At 40.9% G+C, this 20,830-nt stretch overlaps 2 protein-coding genes across 3 annotated transcripts in view; one reads left to right on the top strand and one right to left on the bottom strand.

The window, feature by feature from the left end:
- Positions 1-13,071, top strand: part of PPP2R3B (protein phosphatase 2 regulatory subunit B''beta) — a 45,442-nt gene extending 32,371 nt beyond the window's left edge. For both annotated transcript variants that reach the window (XM_065741239.1, XM_065741240.1), the window contains 8 exons: positions 3,036-3,122; positions 3,538-3,694; positions 4,835-4,883; positions 5,847-5,936; positions 6,765-6,940; positions 10,339-10,457; positions 10,602-10,708; positions 12,799-13,071. In XM_065741239.1, coding sequence (XP_065597311.1) covers positions 3,036-3,122; positions 3,538-3,694; positions 4,835-4,883; positions 5,847-5,936; positions 6,765-6,940; positions 10,339-10,457; positions 10,602-10,708; positions 12,799-12,943 — 930 coding nt within the window. In that variant the 3' untranslated portion in view covers positions 12,944-13,071. The remainder of the gene's footprint in view (positions 1-3,035; positions 3,123-3,537; positions 3,695-4,834; positions 4,884-5,846; positions 5,937-6,764; positions 6,941-10,338; positions 10,458-10,601; positions 10,709-12,798) is intronic.
- A 1,064-nt stretch (positions 13,072-14,135) lies between these two features.
- The window catches only part of LOC136051678 (cohesin subunit SA-2-like), a 54,052-nt gene continuing 47,357 nt past the window's right edge, over positions 14,136-20,830 (bottom strand). Inside the window, exons 28-32 of the mRNA XM_065741230.1 lie at positions 20,667-20,795; positions 17,434-17,624; positions 16,508-16,682; positions 16,110-16,197; positions 14,136-15,267 (exon numbers count right to left, since the gene is read on the bottom strand). Coding sequence (XP_065597302.1) covers positions 15,259-15,267; positions 16,110-16,197; positions 16,508-16,682; positions 17,434-17,624; positions 20,667-20,795 — 592 coding nt within the window. The 3' untranslated portion in view covers positions 14,136-15,258. The remainder of the gene's footprint in view (positions 15,268-16,109; positions 16,198-16,507; positions 16,683-17,433; positions 17,625-20,666; positions 20,796-20,830) is intronic.

Raw genomic sequence — 20,830 nt, 5'->3', positions numbered from 1 at the left:
TTGGGATCTTGACTGTGGTCTGCAATTAATTAAATGAAATTTTGAATGAGAGGTCTATATTAATATGGTTATGTTCAATATCAAGTAAAATAACGATAATACTGAAGCTGCTTACCACATCCACCTCCAGGGATTTTTCTTTCTAGGCAGGAAAAGCTCCATTTCTCTCTTCCTATGGATATGTGACTGAAGTATTCTTTCTGTACACAAGGGAAAAATCAGTGACATTAAATTTTCACAGTTGTAAACTAGACAGCCAATTCCAATGAAGTCTCCAAAGATTAAAATTCCACAGAGCGTTGTTCTGTTCACTCTCTGTGTATATGAAAACTAGATTAACAAACCTTCCCCAACAACAAAAAAATGATAAAAGCACAACTGATAGTTTGACCCAGACCTAAAGTGCGGAAAACCTTTTTTTTTTTTTTTTTTTGAAGTGTTTGGTTTTGGTTCCTCCTGTCCTTCATAGAGAGGCTGGCAGCCTATCAAGCAGGTCCTAGTTCTTCAGATTTTGCTTCTTGTCGCAATTATTACACAAGCTCTCAGAGCTTTCTTGTCAAATATGAGTAAAGGAAATGTTCTAACAGTGAGTAGTTTTCTTTATTAACAGATTTTGGTTTGCATCAGAGCCTGCTCTGCTAAAAATTGTGAATAGGAAGGAGGGGGTTCTGCCATTTCCAGTTGCATTTCTTTGGCTTATTTTAGCTTATTTTAATAGGCCCGAGCCTACCAATACTGAATTAATTAGTGCTGCAAGTACTTGGCTAGCAAAATTTAGTACAGTGTCCAGGAGAAATCCACGTGTGATCAGAATTGCAGAAGAAGTACGAGTATTGGCAATATTAGAAATGCTGATCTGCAGGTAAGAAATGGCAAGATGGCTCTCTGCCATTATTTCACGTCATATTTCTGGATGCTGATACCAACTGCTGCTGGTAAATTGACCTGCTGCTACTGATATAACTGTAGGTGGTTTTCCTCTAAGATAAAATAAGGTGTTCTGTGCCTATATTCAAAGTAGCTTTAATCCTGCTATGTGAAGCTTTACTCTAAGGAGGCTGTAGGCATTACAGCTGAAGATTTAATGTCTTCTGATAACTTCCAGTTGCAAGTTAAATGATCAGTTTTTCTGCTGTGCTTCTCTGTTATGTGTATTCATACTTATGTAACCTACACCTCTATAAGGAAGAGGGCATCTTGTAACCATGGGAGCAGTTGGTTCTGTCTGCCAGGCAGTGGTGTTTGTTGGTTGGTCAGTCCAGGGGTGAGGCTTGGTGCACCGCTCTCCAAGATAAAGCTGAAATACATCAGAAACTCTTGTCCTGGCAAATGTGATACCGCACTTGATCTGCAAGTATGCTGAGTATACGCCTATGAACTCTTGAAATTGTAATCTCCAGATTCCACAATTTCTTCTCCCTTACGAGGAAATGTTGTGCAGCATAGTGAGGAAGGCAGTTCTTGGACAGTTGGCTGGTACTGTGCTTTGATTCTTTTTTAGAAAACTGTTTTTTATGCCTATTCCCAGTTGTCTCCAGCAAACATTCAATTTTGTTTTTATTTTTAGACCAGTTAAATGTATAACAGATGAGATAATGACATGCAGATGGATTAAGTTGCAAAGCTAAAGCGAAACCTTTTTAGAAAAAATTGCTTTGTAGTATAAGCCAAAAATTGGGCCTTCCCTAAAATCACAATTAGAATTGAGCTAATTAACTTTCAAAAGCAGACCAGTCTATTCTCCTTTCTGGATCTATTGAACCAGCTGTTCTTGTTCAAAGCGTGAGCTTACAAAGCTTACTGTAGCTTACTGCTTACTGGCAGCTTAAACTTCATTTTAAAAACTTTGTGAATAAATTGCTCTTCTATTTGTACTTTAAAATGGTTGGTTTCTTTAAACTATTGATATAATGCAATTAAATCTGAAGTAATAAAAACATAAATAAAAAGATCTTTCATTTAGAAAAGGATTTATTGGAGGAGGGAAGGAGTTCCTTAAGAGGTTGCCTTGTAGCTTCTAACTACTGTTGCAAGTAAAATGCTGTACATGTACAGCATTCAGTGTTTAGCTACTCAGCAGGGTACAGTGTATCTCCAGTTAAGCAATTACAGCTCATAAAATGCTCAGGTTTTTTGTCTGGTTACTGGTGAATGAATTATTTGAAATGCTTATGTGCTTGGGTCAAAGTAATTGCAGTGAATACCTAAGATACAGAAAAATGGTGTTTTAAAGCCTGTTTATAAATTAAATGAAGCAAGTTGTGCTGAATGCATGAATTTATCAAGGCAATCTACGTGTGCAACTGATTTAAATAGATTTTATGGATTATCAATTGAATGAATACGATTTTGATTCTAGTTATCACTGATGTCATAGAAAAGTCATCGTTCTTGCTAGTTCTGTTACTCAGAAATAGTTTCTGTGCTGTTTTTTATAACTGCTGTCAGTTTTTTGTCTATTTTTAAATAGAATGAAATAGAAAAAATGTATTATCTGTCCACCTGCAGGAAGTATTCTTTCTGTCAGATGTTTGTTTCTTGTATTTGTGGACTTCAGAAGTTATGGTATTCCCCCGTACTCTGGTCTTCCTTAAACAGACCCCGTTCTATTTCTGTCATTTCACTTATGAAGTAAAATACTTTCATAGCAAATACAGGTCCTTAAATCCAAAGCCATGAAAGATATTAATAGCTTTACTGCCTGTCATTTTAGAAGATAGGAAGGCCATGAAATTGTCAATAAACATATTCCACATAGCATGCAAGTATTCTGCAGATTTACTGTGTAGGATGTGGGTGCTGCAGCACTGAAGTTACCTGCATTAGGTTAGGTACAGCTGGAAATAGCTTGGCAATATGATGTGGCACATTAATGTTTCCTCAGAAGTAGTGTGTACAACAGACTTGTAAAGCCTTCATTTGGGTGGGAAGATGGAGTCCTGTAATGCAGCTAAGCAAACACTTATTTTTGGTCACAAATGCTTAGGAGGTTGCTTTGTTAGCATGACTGAAATCACCTTTTTGTTTTCCTGCAGGTTATACAGAGAATATTTTATACAGTAAATAGGTCCTGGTCTGGGAAAATTACCTGTAACGAGCTCAGGAAAAGCAATTTTTTGCAGGTACGTGGTGTCTAAAATTTTGGAAGATGTCTGTACAAATTTAAAACAAGCACTAGCTAAATGCTTTAGGGAATAAGATAAGCATTTCTTCCCCTTGCAAAATCTAGTAGGGACAGGATTATATTCAATCTCTTCCTGTAGGATATGTTTAAATGTCATTTTATCTAGATCTGTACATGTGTAAATCCGATTAGCAGAAGTCTAGCTGATCTCATTCTCCTGTGGATAGCCTTCAGCCTTGTCTGTGAAGTCTTCACTATCATGCTGTACGATGTGGGTTGTCTCAGAAAGTAAGCATTCTTCCACTGAAATACTGTTAGGTGATGGTAAGATCAGTGTGGTTATCAGAACTCGGATCGTTCAGCAGCTGTCTTAAAAATTCCTTAATGTGTTCTATTTATCCTTCTGATAATAGAATGTGGCATTATTGGAAGAGGAAGCTGATATTAACCAGCTGACAGAGTACTTCTCATACGAACATTTCTATGTTATCTACTGCAAATTTTGGGAGCTGGATACAGACCATGACCTCTATATTGATCGGATGGATTTAGCTCGACATAATGATCATGGTATGACAAATTAAGCATCTTTCTTTATGTGTGTTAAATTACTTGCAAGCTTTCAACTGAATACGTGGTTAACTGCGAAAGCCGGCGTTCAGGAGTCTGTTCCTGTAGCTGATCCCCCTGGCTCAGGGGAATAAAGCAGGACAAGTAATCTCTGATGCTGCTTTATGTCCAGCAATACCATACAGGAGGAAAACTCAGGATTTGAATTCTGATCTTGGCGAAGAAGTAGAGGAGGGAATAAGTCATTTTTCCCCCCTTGATAACAAGCCTGCACGCTTAGAAACTGAAGACTTGATATATTGTCAGTGGAGAGTTGTTTTGGAAACAGTTCATTATTATTAAAGTAGCATGACATTTATGGCAAGGTATGGATAGAGTAGAAAAGTAAGGCAAATGTACGTTGTTGCTTTGCTTACTTTAAGGTTTTGTTTATTCAGCTGCAGTATGTTTTCTTTAAATATCATTTAACAGCTTTTAATTTTCTGCATTCAAAATATACAGTAACTAAGGTGCTGTAGTCTTGCACACTCCCTACTTTAAATGTTCTTGTACCTTTTCTGGAGCTGTTATTTTTTTGGATGGTTTGTATCCCTTGTCTTCATTGTCCTCTTCAGGACTGGAAATTTATTCAAACACGAATTGACTATGGAATATTATCCCAAATTAAAAAGAAGCATCGTTCTGATTATTTTTGGAAGCTTGCTTGTAGAACTCGTTCCTTTAGGACGCTGAGAAAGGATTAGTTCATTTGTGAGGTTGCTCTAGTAGGTATGCTTATATAACTTGCCAAAAATCAAGAGCACGTAAAACAGTAATAAATAAAACTGGCACTCGAAAACATGATTTTACTTGTCAAAGAACTAATAAATGTCATCTTACTTACCAGCCAATGTTATTACTTTTGCTATGCTACTATTTCTGCATCGTCTGAATTCAAAGTTGGTTGGTTCTAACTTTGCTCTTGAGGCTGACTGCTAAGTGATCCTCTCTAAGAGGGCCCAAAAGGGTTAGTGAGCACTGTAGGTGATCTTTCTTACAGATGTTTATGTATGAGGTTTCTGATAAACTTTTCAGCTAGACAGGTACGTAGCACGTGCAACACGTAAACCACTGATACAATTTTAAATCTTTATTTCACAGCAATATCAAGTAGAATGATAGAGAGGATCTTCTCAGGAGCAGTAACGAGGTAATTATTTTGTCTGCTGATCTGAATCCAGTTTATATCTTTGCTTGTGAAACTGAGGATCATTGTTCTCAGAATTAAATGACTTTCCCTTGAAATGGAATGGTGAATTTCAGGTTTTAGTAACAAACAATCTCCAGGGTGTTCTTGAAAGCTTTGGCAGAGTCAAGCATTCTTAGATTTGTAGTCTTCTTTATTACTGTGAACACTCTGGTCATTTGGTATTATATGGTGTGTGTGTGTCTATATGTGTATATATATATATTATATATATATATGGAAGAAAGGAAGAAATGCTGGTGCTGTTCTCGTACCCTTAAATCCTAAAAGTCTCTCAGTGGGATTTGGGATTTTTAATACCGCTCATACAATCAAATTTGCAACAAATTATTGCGTCAAGTTTACAAAAACAAGTCTAGAATGTGATGATAAATAGAAATAACAAAAGCTGAACTGAATAACAAATGAAGTGAACAGGTGAATATGTCTACAGCTTACTCAGCTGTGAGAAGGGAGGGATTAGGAGTGAACCATAACAAGCTCTCAACTGCCTACCTGACTTTTTGCTAGAGAGGTTGATCGGATGTCATCAGAATGTATTTGGATGCTGTGTTCTGTGGTATGAGTAAAAAAAATAATTTTCTTGTCATGTATACTTCATGAATGCTTTGCTTCATTTTTATCTTCTTTTTTTTTTTTTTGCATTCCAACCCTTCTAGCTGATGGGGCACAGCTTTCTGTTCTTATACCACCTTTCTCTTTAAAATATATCTGTTGTGGTAGCAACAGTACAATTCCTAAGGTCCTTTTTCCTGAATGATAGTGATCACTGATGGGTCACCTTCAAGCACTGCATCTTTTGATAGATAAACAGTTAATAGCACCAAGGAAAATAATCTTCGTTTAGTAAAACCTGGATGTTTTAACATAAATTCTTTATCTTTTTTTCCTGCATCGACTGTCAAGAGGTAGAAAAGCACAAAAAGATGGAAAAATTAGCTATGCTGATTTTGTCTGGTTTTTGATATCTGAAGAAGACAAGAAGACACCAACTAGGTAAGAATACACTTGTTTTATCAGAAATAAAGACTGGCTTATATGGAGACCACTGATGCTCAGCTAGAAATCTAGAAGAAAAAAAATCATTAAAAACCTGATTAGAATACTGTCCCAGTTGGTTATATCATTCTTGTTTCTCAGTGTCTTTGTTGCTGCATAGAAGTCTTTATTAATGTCTTCTAAGTGGATAACTATTTTTCTTCATGAGGTATATGTTGACTGCTTACAGACAAGCTCATACTGAAATGGAACTACAGTTGTTTCATGATACCGGTGGCTTTGGAACCATACAGCCAGCATTAGGTGTACAGTGTTTGTTAGAAACTTAATTTTATAATATTATTTATATTATATATAAATATCTATATTTATTCATATAAATATTTATATTTATTTATTATATATAAAAATATATTTACATTTATTTATATAAATATTATTTATTTATAATATTTTAAAATATTATTGGTTTGTTCAATATGAAAAAAGAACTCTGGTTTTGATACACAGTTATAAATACAACTCCTATTGGCTTTATTGGCTCCTATGACTTTTATGTAAAGCCACGTGTTTTAAGTTTTCTCCTTCCTTATCCCTTCACAATTAAAAAGTGTGTTTTCAAATGCAAATAACTTTATATAGTATGGCAAATACCAGAAGCTGTTATCATGGTAGTTTAATGACTTCCAATGGCATTATGGAACATAGTCTTAAAACTAGCTTTGCATCTGTGTGTAGCATAGCCTTTAAAACAAGCACTGTACATTCTTAAAATTCTTGTATGCTTGTGTAAACTGCTTGTTGCTATTAATTACTGGATTTCAGCATTGAATACTGGTTTCGCTGCATGGATCTTGATGGAGATGGTGTTTTGTCTATGTATGAATTGGAGTATTTTTATGAAGAACAGTGCCAAAAATTAGATAACATGGCCATAGAACCTTTGCCATTTGAAGACTGTTTGTGCCAGATGCTGGATCTCGTGAAACCACAATATGAAGGTAATAAAACCCTTTTCCGTTCTGTAACTCCTGCTTTTCTGAATAAAGAGCTAGAGCACCACTAAGAGCATGGTCCTACCAAGAGTAAGCCTTTGGATGGTTCTCTCTCTAAAAGCAGTTGGTGTTTATTAATTGATCTACCAAGGATGGGCAAGCATTCAAATTAAATGTGCTACTTAAAAATTCCTTGAAGTCTTCTAATGGTTTGTAGCCGTGTTTGTTCTCAAGATACTCTGAAGAAAGTCTCCTGAGACTTCTGTTCGCTTCCTGCCTGCCTATCCCAGTACTCATTTAAGTGAGATTCCTTCAAATGGAGGTTTCTAAATGGTGTTTGTCTCTATAGATCAGAATCATTTTAGGTTAAAAGGAATCAATGACAGTAGTCTTAAAGACGGCTGAATGTTGAGCTATTCTTAATCCTGGCCTTTCTCTACGTTCATCTGAACCTTCAATAGACCTGCATTCTGTCTTCCTGCATTTGGCTTACGTTAACTTTTTATCCGATCAAGCTCAAGTTTGTAGCTTTAGAACATGATGATCACTCATATTAAAAGTATTTTGGTAAACATATGACTGCAGTGTTGAAGAGTGGCATCCTGAACGTTCATGGCTTCTACCCCATGTGCCGTTCCTGATATTTGTCTCAGGAGTTTGATAAAACTGTCGTAGCTGTGATGAACTAGTCTTCAAGAATTGAACTCAACACCACTTAGGTTGACTTGTATCTAAATCTAATGCCTGAATACTCGTCCATAGTTAGCTCTGATAATCCTTTTTATGGCTATGCTTTTTAATGTGAACTTCAGTGTGTACAAGGCTTTGGCACATGGTCTTGTTGCTATTATTGTACAGACTGGATCGCAATAAATGTGGAACTTGCATATTTGTCCTTGAAGTGTTTGATAGGAGTAGTAACCTCTGCCACATAACACTGATGTCTGCTGTTTTTATGGGAAAAGGAAATTGTTGAACGTCTATGCTTTTGTTTACCAAATATAATGTGCTAATGTCTTGCATGCATGCACTTTTGTAGATGAAGCAGTGATTTTTGCCTACTAGAATTCCAAGAGTCACTTCAGTAGTAGTCATTCACTAGGGTCATCCTGTTTACTGTCTGCAAAATTATAGTTAGAGTATAAATTAATAAAGGATTAATAAAAAATTATAGATATATATAAATATATACATATATATGTAAATTAATAGTTTTGTTTTGTACCCACCTCCTTTCCAGTATTAAAAATACTTAAATTACCAGAAACTTCCTTTTGTTGAAAGAAAGGCACTTCTCTTTTAAGGAGACATGAAATTTCACATACTTAGAGAACTGAAATACCTCAAAGCTTGTTTAAGAGGACTAAAAGCTTCATGTTGTGATTTAAGTAAAGTTAATGTGAATTTGCTCAGTGAAAACACATTTGTAAGGTGATAAAATTGTAAGTGAAAAAGGCGTAATATGTGTGTTTTGGCTGGAAGCTTAGTTCTAGATATCAGTACAATCCAAGATCATGTGTATAATACAAGGGAGGTGGGGGTGAATTAAAGATAAATATTTTCTGAAGAGTTTATTTCACTTTATGTTAAACATTTCCCTACAGTAGAATCCTAGACTTAAGGTGTCCCTTTCAAGTACTTCTGAAAGGCAGATGTGTTTGATAGTGTCTCAAATAAACAAGATTTTTGTGTCTCTTATGTATCGCGAAGATGATATAAGGATGTTGTGAAAGATCTTAGCTAGGAGGAAAGAGCCGTATAGGACAATGGAAGTAAAAACAAACTGGGAAGAGCTGGTGGATTTTGTAAAAACCAAACGTCGTAGAAAAGATGGATTAAGAAAAAACTCTTCTATTGTTTTCTGTTGTTTTCCTAAACACAAAACTAGCCTCATCAATTGATGTTGCAATTGATAGAATCAGAACAAAAGGTAATATTGTACAGTATGTAGCTGTACTACGATACAATTTGATACACGATGCTTTGTGTACCAAAAAGCAAATTATTGAATTTGCAGAGACCTAAATTTAGCAATGTCAATTGCATTCTGGTCTTGTTGGTCTCTGAGAGACAATGTGGGTGTCTACGTGAGTGTTAGGTATCGAAGCTTCCATTGCAGTAAATGGAAACTGGAGAGCAAATCAGTGAACCAAATATAGGTGCCAAACTTAAATTGGGAGCTTATATAACTAGGGCTCCAAATCAGTTGCTTGGTTGTGGAGAGATGCTGCCACTTGAGATGACCTGATACATCAGACATCTGTGTGGGTCTGACAGATATGACACAGGTGCCATGAGGGATTTGCGATGTTCTGGAGCATCAGCTGGAAGCTACACAGAATACACCAGGGCGCTTCAGATGGTGGCAGATGTGTGGCAGCCATTCCCAAATGGGATTCAGATTCAAAGACCTCTACTTCCCTCCAGTGCCCTTGAGCTATACATTGTTAAAGGCTGCTAAGCTAGGTTACTAAGCTGAGGAAATACTGTTGCAAGTCTGGCTTCTACCTAGCTCTTCCATAACATCTGCTCTTGGCTGCTCTTTGACTGGCAACAGAAGACTAGCCATAGATAAGGCATATTAATAAAGTCGTAACTTTCAACGATAGCCATCTGTCCTTACTTGCACATCTGATATTTTTCAGTCATTCTGCATTCAGCCTTGAGGTAAGGGAACATCTTCAAGCTGCTCAGCAGATACTCCTAACGCTTCATTCCCCATTGTTGTGAGTTTTAACTAGCACTTTATAAAGCAAAACACTTCTGAATTTCTAGCCTACCACTCAGGCAGTAAATACCGGTCAGGCTGGGCAAAGAAGACAAACTACTCTCTATAAAAAGCTCGTTTGTATGAGGCACAGTCACACGCTCAAGTCTGAAATGCACGCTGAATTGTTCAGGTCAAATAGAAATTCTTTTCCAAGTGAGAGCTGAAGGAGCTCAGTGAGATGGATTACTTTCACTTGTGTAATGCAGAATAATTTAGGCAAAAAGAAAGGGGAGCCACCATCATACAGGGAAGAGAGAGGGATGCTGCCAGAGGAGATTGCTGCCCAAACACTTGTTGGCAAGGAATGACTAGCTCATGGGAAGCATCCATTTCTTCAGGAATCTTGGACAGTTAGCTTGAATGGTTATTTTAAATCTCGGTGTGATGGAGCATCTCACACCAACATATTGAAAGAAGCAGGAGAGCAGTTAAAGCAAAGGAAAATATCTGAAATACTTGAGTGTTGTTCACTTTGAAGGGCAGTCTTCTAGTTACATATTTCATCTATTCAGAACTCTGATTGTGTTGAGCATCGGTAGCAAATGTTCTTAAGCATAATGATAACTTGAGTTACATTTCTCCTTTTTGGAGTAAGGATGATGACAGCTCTCAGTGTCTGATCTCTTGTCTACAGGAAAAATTACTCTGCACGATTTAAAGAAATGCAAGCTGACAAATGTGTTTTTTGATACCTTTTTCAACATTGAAAAATACCTTGACCATGAACAGAAGGATCAATTTTCTATTTTGCGGGTGAGTATGAAACTGTAAAATAAATAATAATTTTTTAGCTACACGCTTAATCGTTAATATAATTATCATTCTAATCATTTTAGTTGCCATGTAACAATGGTACTGTCATTATAATTTTGTCTGACCTGTAATGTGGTTGCTTAGGACAGTGAAGGTGAAAGTCCTGAGGTCTCGGACTGGGAGAAGTACGCTGCTGAAGAGTACGATATCTTGGTAGCAGAGGAGGCAGCAAGTGACCAGTGGAATGATGGGTAAGTACGTAGCAGGACAGCTGATCCGTGGCCTTTCTTCTCCTGTAGAGCCCCACCATCACTACTGTCATTTGTGCTATTATTTTTCTGGACCAGTGTTGTTGCCCGTGTTTAGCCGTGAATTTGCAATTTCTTATTCATTGCGTAAAAAGATAAGCAAAACAAATAGAAACTTAACCTGGTTTAGGCTTCAGGTTGAAATCTAGAGGTCTAGGTGTGTCATCTACATAAGCTGTAGAATGGCAAGGGGAAGGGCCATTGTAAAAGCGTTGTAGCCGTGTGGTTATGTTTGTATTGTAAACTCTGTGCTGGAAGGAGCAGACTTACTAATCCTGTGAGGAGTAGTAATTTAAGTGCTCTGCGATAATGAGTGGTGGCCCTGAACAGTCTGTATCGAGACTGGTACCATTTAATATCATCACTGTTGACATAGACAGTGGGATTGAGTGCAACCTCTGCTAGTTTGTGGACAACACCAAGTTTTGTGGTGCAGTCAACATGGTAGAGGGAAGGGATACCATCCCGGGAGAATCTGCTATGGACTTTTGCAAACCCAGGACTGGGGCAATCCCAGACTGTTCCAGGACTGGGGCAATCCCAATCAGGCTATGTGATGAGTGGAATGAGAGTATCTCTGCAGAGAAAGGCTTGGTGGTATTGGTGGAAGGACAACATGACGTGAGCCAGCAACACGGTGCTCTCACAGCCCCAAAGGCCAGCTGCATCCAGAGAAGCGTGGCCCGGAGGGAGAGGGATGTGATTCTCCTTCCTGACCGTCTGCCCTCATGAGACCCATCTGCTTTCAGCTCTGGGGGGTCCAAAGATGTGGAGGTGTTGGTGCAGGTCCAGAGCAGGGCCACAGAGATGGTCAGAGGGCACCTCTCCTATGAGGAAAGGTTGAGGGAGCTGGGCTTGTTGAGCCTGGGAAAAGTAGGCTCTGGGGAAGCCTTAAAGTGGCCTTCCAGTGCTTAAGGGGCAGCCCACAAGAAAGATGTTCTTCCCCACAAGGGGAGGGACATTTTAACAAGGATTGTGGTGACAGGGCAAGGGGTGATAGTTTTAAAACAAAAGATGTTTGTTAGACATTAGGAAGGAAGAAATTCTGGCAGTGGTACAGACTGCTCAAACAATATGTGGATGCCCCATCCATCAAAGCATTCCACACCAGTTTGAATTGGGCCCTGGGCAGCAGGGGGTTGATGCGGGTTGAAACCACAGATGATCTTTGAGGTCCTTTTCAACACAGGTGGTTCTGTGATTCTATGATGATTCTGTGGTTTTGGTAGAATAGATGTATTTTCCAAACTCTTTTTTTCGAATGCGTAATTCAGTAAGGCAACTCTTAGGGTGAGTTTTGCTTCCTATTTTGAAGGTTTTAATAATCTTGGGAAGGGCAAAATAGCGGTGGTGTTTTTTCAAGGTGATACGGGAGCGATCTGTAGCTGATGTCATCACGAAGTGTTAGATGTACTCACAGTGTTACTGAAGCTGTGTTGTTAGATTTGCCTATGAAGCTATTCAGTGGAATGATGTTCACAGTGAAAGCATTTCTCTCCCCTCCTACCTCTGATGTTCTTGCTACTCTGTTTTAGCATTCATGGTGGGTTCCTGGTGTTAAAGGCTTCTTTGCCCTATGCCATTCTCTGAAAAAATGCTTCTCCTTATCACCACAAACACCATTATAAAGTCAAATTTGAAGGTTTCCTACTGGATAACTGCAGCATCTAAAGCTTGTTTGTAGCCTGGTCTTGTTGAGCAGATGGAAATAATCCCACGCCGAGCTGCTATTTGGTAGCACCTGGGAAGATGGGCGTGAGCTGTAGTCAGCCTGGCCCAGGAAGTGGCCCTTTCTTTGCTCAGACATTGGACTGATCCCTGAACAGCACCATAGCAGATCTTCCAATAAGATGTAAGTTAAGTTACACACTTGGTTACCAAGCAGGTCATGCCCACGTGTGGTGGTCAGCAGCAGGCAATCAGCTTTCCTGCTTCTAGTTTTACCACACCATTGGTTGCTCTCCCTCCGCTGTACTCACGCCTGCTGCGTTAGGCACGTCCCGACGTAGCCAAACGTTGTCACCTGTTTGTAGGTACGAAGCTGAGCTGAATCCCTCAGACCAGCAGAAGGCCAACGTCCTGAAGTACCAGGTGGAAAAAAGACCGCTCTTTGAAATGCCTTCCCACCTGGCTGACGTAGACCTGGATGAATACGACTACGAAGAGGACTTTGAGTAGCGGTCGCAGAAGAGAAGGGACGGTCTGCAGCAGGTCTGCTACGCACCCACGTGGTTTCCGTGGGCTTCAGTTCCAGGAACTCAGCTTTGTTCTGTGCTGGAAGTATTTAATCGCCAGACTACCTTTTACATCAAAGAAATGCCTTTGTACGGAATGGCAAAACATTTTGTATTTATTCGATAGTCTATGGTTTGTAAAATAGATTACAGTATTTATTTACAGATGTTGCGTAATTCCTTCTCAGAAGAATAACACTATTTGACTTCAGAGTAAACCCGTTTTTAATTACAAAGACCTGTGTCTTTCTAACGTGTGGTGCACTGACCACCTCCATCCCTTATGTAAATAGGTATCCCTGCACTGCTGTGGGAGGGTACGTCTGCACTGACAGACAGCTCGTAGGGTTGTTAGGCCTTGGCAAGGAGGAGACGTTACTGTGAGCACAGGGCTCATCTCTTACACAGGCAGTTCCATCGCACGAGCCGAGCGTTCTGGCACGTAAGGAAAAAGTAATGCCAGAAACACGTTGCCTCTCTGCTCCACGTGGTCCTTATTTGCCCCAGCTGTTCCTTGGCCTTCTCCACTTCAGCCTTTTCAGTGATGTTCATTATAAAAAGGCGACTGAATAGCGAAGTCTGTTTGTGTTCATAGTGGATCCAAAAGGAGTGTGTTTAATTCTTGTAGGAGGAACCAATTTTTTTTTAAGATCCTTTGTGTAAGCGTTACCTGATCAGTGATGTGCACTAATTAATTTGTTGTGGGCATTCATTCAGTGCTTTTGTCTGTCCCCCCCCTCCTTCTGTTGTTTGCTATTGACACATTCCATGGATATTCATTCAGTGTCACAGCAGCTGGAAGTCGTTGCCTCACTGTTAAAGACTGTGTTGGGAAAAAAAAAATCAACTAAAAGATGTAAGTTATTTTTTGGTTGCAGTGTAGATCTGTTTAAAATCTGTTTTCAAATCAAGTTTGTATTTGCAAATAAAAATTTTCATACGTGGCATGTGAGTTCTAATTAATGCTGTGTATGCATCGAATTGACTTCTTCCCGTTAAAGAACCATCTAAGCTATGACGAGTTATGAGGGGTGGATTCTGGTCAGCTATTACACCAGGCTGTGCGGTGGTCAACGAACTGCCTCAACCCCTGCTCTCATACTTCTGCTATCCAGTGACACATGACTTGCACCTGCAGTACCCATGAATAGCAATGGCTAATGTGGTTTATTTTACAGTTACAATCCAAAATATATATATATAGTATGTATATAAAAGAGAAATAAAGTTGATGGATTAATGCAGCATACAGTTCCACGGAGCAGCAAAAGCAGCAAAAAATCCCCATCTTACTGCCTCTCCCACCCACTGTCAAGCGAAGATCACTTATTTCCAAGCTCTTAACGGAATCACGATGGCGAATGGTTGTATTTACAGCCTATTTACATTGTCTTTTCACACTTCTCATTTTCCAAGTAAATACCGCACGATTACAGTGTATGGAGAATTCATTCTGGAGGAAAACACTCAGCTGGTCCGCCATTTTCTTTGTGGCTGCAAGTCCTGATTCAAGTCTCCCGGGTACACGCCCTCATCCCCACAGGCAAATAACGCCGCTTCTGTAAGCACCGGCACTCGGGGATTCTTTCAGATGGTTGGAGCCACGTCACCTGGCATTACCCAGCAGCTCCGTGTTCATGGTGGAGCCAGGCTCCTTTCTCCCCGTGCCGTGATCACGCATCCAGCAAAACACACAAGTAGATGACACAAGCTTGCTCCAATCAGAGCTGGGGCAGAGTCTTCAAGTCATAGCATGTCAGTACCCTGATTCCAATACTTGGGTTGGAATTTCTCCCAAGACCACGTCAAAGTCGACGATGAAGTTTGAGTCGTGATGTTCACGGCTCTCCCCCTCGTGAAGCACTCCACCAGGCACACCAGGAATCCCCATCAGCAGCAGTGCAGAGAATCACAGAACTGTAGGGGTGGGAAGGGACCTCTAGAGATCATGGAGTCCAACCCCCTGCCAAAGCAGCTCCCTAGCCCAGGTTGCACAGGTAGGCGTCCAGGCGGGTCTGGAACGTCTCCAGAGAAGGAGACCCCACCACCTCTCTGTGCAGCTGTGCCACAGAACAGGTTCTGCTCCAACACAATTCAACCGCAGTGCTAGAACCTGGCATGGGGTGGGTGCCTACGGGGGGAGACTTGACACACATCTCCTGCTGCCTTGCTTGATGCCATCGCAACCCCATGGTACCGTTTTTCTTCAGATTGTGAAACTGAACGATGTTCTTCGCTTCTGTTCATCTTCTCAGTTTGTTAATTGTCCTGTACCAGGAGAAAAAACAAGTCACTCTCATACTATCAAGAAAATGTCACACAGGAGCACATCTGGAATGAGAACAAAGACAAAGCTTCCAAACATTTAGTGATGTGGCCACAGCTGGCTCTCAGAAAGCATACGGCTCACTGGCAGAACATCTTTTATTATCTGCCTTCAGTAGGAGCTGCTCCGGGCCCATCATCTAAGCAAAGATTTTATATTTGAGCAGGCCTACAACTGGAAGAAAAGGTTAGAAGTCTACTACTCAGATATGAGAAGAAATCATTTACTTAGCTTTACAAGAGCACCTCGCTTAATAAATAAACAATCAGATGAGGTCTTCGTTTGTTAGACCCCAGGTAGCCAGAGATGCTAGAAAGCAAGGGGCTCTCTGAATCACTGTCAAAACTGCCTGTGAAGCGCTGTACTGGCATCGTATCAAAAGTTCAGAGAGCAGAAGGAAATGCAAGAGAAAAAAACTGAAGGAAATGCTCTGGCCCTTTCAATGGCTCGCACAGCAAACCTTCAGAGGAAGGAAGGGCAGACACCAGCTGCAGCCCAAGAAGCCTCGTGCCCTCATTTTTTTCCCCCTTTTATCAGTCACTGCTGCAACACCCATGGTTACAACAGCCTATTTGATCTCACGTGCTCCCCTGCCCCACGGGGCTGCAAGCCCTTCACTGCCCCAAATACTCATTTCTCAGCTGAGCTGAAACCCAGACAGGCAGCTGCAGTTTGGCTACACCCTCCTATCTGATCCCACAAGGGGTGCTCACAGGGTTCTGAACTCATCTTCTCTCACCCCACACAGCCCTGCGCAGTGCTGGAAAACGCAATCCCAAATTACCTGGTCTGCACCAACCACATCAATGTCAGCATCTTCACCTGTGTCCTGTCCCTCCGCTGAGACGTCTTCTGTCTTAATCTCATCTTTGCTGGAGCGGGGGCGGAAAAATAAATAAATAAATAAAAGCAGCTACGTCTTAAAGACGTGAAAGAAAGATTTTTACATTGCACAAACTTGATTAAGGCAGCTCTGTGACACCAGGGGACAACTGGAGCAAATGCAGATTTTGGTCTGAGGAAACAAAACATGCAAGTCAAAGAGCACGTGGTCTGCATCCTTTGCCCACTGAGAGATTACAAAAAACATAAGGAGAGGCGGTTAGACTCCAGCTATTGATAATAGCTCCAGCTATTGATGCCAGGACAAACAAAGGAGCTTCTAAGGCATACAGCTCTCACCCGCGTCCCCTCTGCAGCCCTCCTGGACAATGCAATGGCAAATGTTCCTTCAAGTGCTTCTCCTGAGATTTCAGCCTCTTTCTGCTTCTCCCTGCTGCAGAGGTAAGCTGGGAAGCACACTCCACAACTGCTTCTCGGCTTGCTGCCTCAGCGTGGCTGGTCTCAGGTGAAGACCCTGGAAGAGACAGCGAGCTGATGAGTTCACCCCCAGAGGTCACATTTCCAGCAGTGCCCCTCAAGAAAGGACGGCCTTTGGGACACAAAGGAACAAGCTTCTCAAAGGCAGACCACTGAAAAACTCTGAGAAAGGATGAGAGAAACTAAAGGTCATTCTGGAAAATTCCCTTTCCTCCCCACAGAACTACGCGTGCCCAAAGCACTTAGCACTTCTACTGGCAATCGTTTTCATTATGGCCTTACTACATTTAATTAATCCCTAACATAAGCATGCAGTTACTATCTTCTTTACAGACTGGAAGTCGATGAGAGCAGCCCACCTAAGTACAATTCTCTTGGACAGAAACAGAAATGTAACTTAGAAAGCGAAGCTCCCCAGAAGTTCAGCAGAGGATGATCAGGCCCAGATCACGTGGGGAATCAGATTGTAGAAACACCCCTCCTCTTGCAATCACCTACAGGGCCTAAAGCAGCAATGCCCTTAGCAGTTGAAAGCAATGAACCAAGTCCCAGTGGCCCAGAACTCAGTACATTCACCATTATCATGCAATGTCTCCAGGCCAACCAACCCTTCTCCCACTCAGTGACAAAGAGACCTTCAGCAACAACAGCTGAAGGCAAAAGCCACAGTTCCAACTGGAAAGCCCACAAACATCCAACAAACCGTGGCACTGCTGATGCAAAGCATGAAATGCATTTTAGCTGTGTTTCTTTCGTCCCAGCAAATTCAGAGCAGCCAGATTTCATACCATTAGATAATTTCCTTTTAAAAGACAACGCCCTCGATGCGCCCATGGGAGGCCACTCTCCTGAGCTGCCAAGGACAGAGCTCTCCTCATCTTCATTTGCCAATAAGGAGTTTCTGTACAAAATCAACGGCTGCCATTTGTCTCGGCTGTAAGGCAGTGGTTCTGCTACATACCTCTGTAAGTAATCATACCTAGAAAAAAAAAAACAGAAACAAATGTAAGAGCACTCAACATTTTTCCCACTCGATATCTATGCAGGGTATTGCTAGGAAGGTATTTTCCTTTCACTGTCCAAAGACACAGACAAAACTGTCAAGGGAGAAAAAGAAAGAGCATCTCTTTCTGTATTTCTGATGGACAATCACAGACATCTCTGAAATATGTAAATATTTAAAATGAGAATGCCTTCCCAGCATTAGAAACAGCACTCGGTTCCCAGGAATCACAGAACTGCATCAGTCTCCAAGAACTTCCCATGCAGGAAGTCACTGCCAACTGCTGCTGCCAGGAGCAGCGTGAACAGAGCAGGGCCATGAGAGGGCACACCACTGCTCCTGGTTGCCCTTTCCTGCCCCAAGGGCTGGAGCACACAGCACATCTCAGGTGACGGATGCGACCCAACAGTACAGCAGGTCAAGAAGTGGAGTTCTTTTGCCAGGAGTGACTCATCTGTCAATATTTTTTTTTAACGAACAACCAATAAAACCACTTGTCTGTAACATCATATCCAAGTCCGTCCAATTCTCTTCGGTTCACAATACAATTTGAAGTGTCTGAAAACAGCAGTTGGCAGCTCTGTCATCGTGACAACACAACAGGCTGCAGAAAGTGTTGCTTCATATGCCCCTTGTGCCCGAGTCAATCCACAGACGTGACTCTGGCCCTCCTCCCGGGTGAATTAATCACCGAGCTGCCACCTCTTGTGCAGCACAGAGGTCTCCTTCAAACATCCTTCTTGAAAAAACTGTCCCTTCTGAGGACATTTCTGTCTCGTAACAATAGGAGAAGAAAACCAAAGTCTGACTCAGAGTGAAACTGGTCATTCATTGCATTTCAGCTACAGCTCGTCACTTGAAAATCAAGCCCAGCGCGGCTAAAACAGACCCCACGTTAGCAAATACCAACAGTGACAGTTTTAACACCAGCCCGTACAGTACATTATTCTTCCTCTGATTAAGAACGTGGCCTGGAAAATATCAGACATTTCATTTGCTTTGCAAAAATAAACAAAATTGGTGCTTGGAGGAGATTAGGGTAAGCGCCGACTCTGAAACAATTAGAGTCGTAGGGGCCCCAGGAATCAAGAAAGCCTGGTAATGGAATTTGTCCATTTCAAACAAGCGTGTATTGTAACTACTGTTTTCAGGTCTAATCCAACTTCTGTCCATGTCAATGGACAGACTCCTGCTGATTCCAGAATCGGGCCCTCCGTGCTGCTTGTTATTCCATAACGCAGACCGAGTGACAAGTCTGATACTTCATGGCTACAGCCTGGGCAATTACAGGCAGAGGAGGTTCAAATCCATCTGCTTTGATGGTGCTGAAATATTCTCCTTTCTAACAAAGGCCCATATTCTGCATCTCATCTTTTAAAGGAACGCTCGCATACATTAATATACAAACCTGGACATCGAACCTACGATTAATAATAAAAATGAGAGTAACCAGACGTTTATTTCTAAAAGTTAATGTTGACCCAAAACATTCCACCCAGTAATTTATGATGCAGCTCAACCTGAATATTTCTAAAGTGGAAACATAATCTGCAGCCCCCGCAAGGCGTTTTAAGCCTCCCAGAATAGAAACTGTTACACTAGAAAAAAATAGCCTGAAAGCAGTTGCGGATAAAACTCCAATTTCCCCCTTTGTGATTTTATTGTTTCCCATTTGTTCCCTGCAGCAGTGGGTGGGTCTGAGGCAGTAAGAACTCAACTGAAGGAACGTTCCCTGCTCGGTTTTGTATTTCCCACAGGAGTTTTCAATATCTAAACCTACCTGAATGTACAGAAAACATTCAGGGGTGTACTTCCAGAATACTTCCCCACCAGTCAAGAAGTTGAACAGAGCCACAGGTAAAGAAACAATCCTAAGGATGCAGCCCACATCAATGATGTATTATTCTCCCCTTGTTTAACTGAAAAAGTGCTCCTCGGAGGTAAGTGAAACCACAATGGGTAACTGGTGATCACTAGTAACATTTTGTCATGTAAATTAACAGAACATTTAACACCTTATTCCTCCTGACCATATAAAAAACCATTGAAGATTCCAATGGAAGTGAACCTCCGATTTCAGACAGAGACACAGGAACAAACAAGTGATGTGGACCTCAGCAAGATGAACAGTGCAGTAATGTACTAAGACGCTCAGAAAAGTTGATGTGTCTTAAGGCTTCATCATGCTCCCCCCTGTCCTCATATGTGCTCTGAGGAAAATGGAAATACCTAGCACATATTTGGAAAGAGTTCTTAGAGTGCTTTGTAAATAGAGGATTGAGGGCAGAGATCCAAAATAAGCAGCACTGAGTAGAGAAGCAACAACAAGGGTCAAAAACAAGGAAGTTACCTCTTTCCCAAAAGTGACTGCTGTTAAGACAGCCAAGAGCAGCAACGTCTCTCTGTTCAGATACATGATGCCCCACGATACCAAAATAATAGTATTATTCTTATATTAATATATTTAAATATATAAACGAATGTACAATGCAGAGGCTCATCTGGATCAAGGCCTACTTCCTTATAATCAGTAGTCTCTCGAGTTTAAAACCTCCATTACTAAGAGAATCATGGGTACCTCTATCCCAGATGCATTCCATGCAACTCATGATTCAGTCCTGAGCCTGTGGAATTTGACAGTCTCAAAACAGTGATCGAGGCATTACCTCTTCCTCAATATTGTTTCACTTCTCAGAAAAGCCTTTCCTGCCACTCCTCTAGCAAGCTGCAAATCTCTGCCACAGTTACCACTGTCTTTCCCTTAGAAGAACTGCCACATGTGGCCACAACCAAGCCTAAAAGAGGCCACGAATTGATCCTGCACCTTAAAGTAAATACTACAAAAGCTACTACAAAATTCTCTAAAGTGTCTCTAAAATCAAGAGTTGCAAGGGCAAACTGATTTCAAAAGTTCTCTGAAAAGCCCTTGAGCAACTCTAGCACTGAAAGTCAACAACCCGTGTACACAGATAGATAAAATACAACCTGTGCATGACAGAGTACGAAATCTGAACTTACACTAGTCTTTTGTCAGGCTTTAGCAGCTTATTGGAAAATTCACTGATGATTAACAGAAAGCTTAAGTTAGGAGGCAAGCATTTTCCATCTGCTCCAGTAGCTCCTTGAAAGGCAAATTCAATCCCTTCCCTATTAAAAGGAAACAAAAAGAGAGTGAGAATTGA

This window comes from Cyrtonyx montezumae, unplaced genomic scaffold, assembly GCF_038088225.1.
Source record: "Cyrtonyx montezumae isolate F1298 unplaced genomic scaffold, pur_monq_1.0 scaffold_3, whole genome shotgun sequence".
Lineage (NCBI taxonomy): Eukaryota > Metazoa > Chordata > Aves > Galliformes > Odontophoridae > Cyrtonyx > Cyrtonyx montezumae.
The sequence above is the reverse complement of the archived record's forward strand: the minus strand, read 5'-3'. Positions and strand labels throughout refer to the sequence as shown.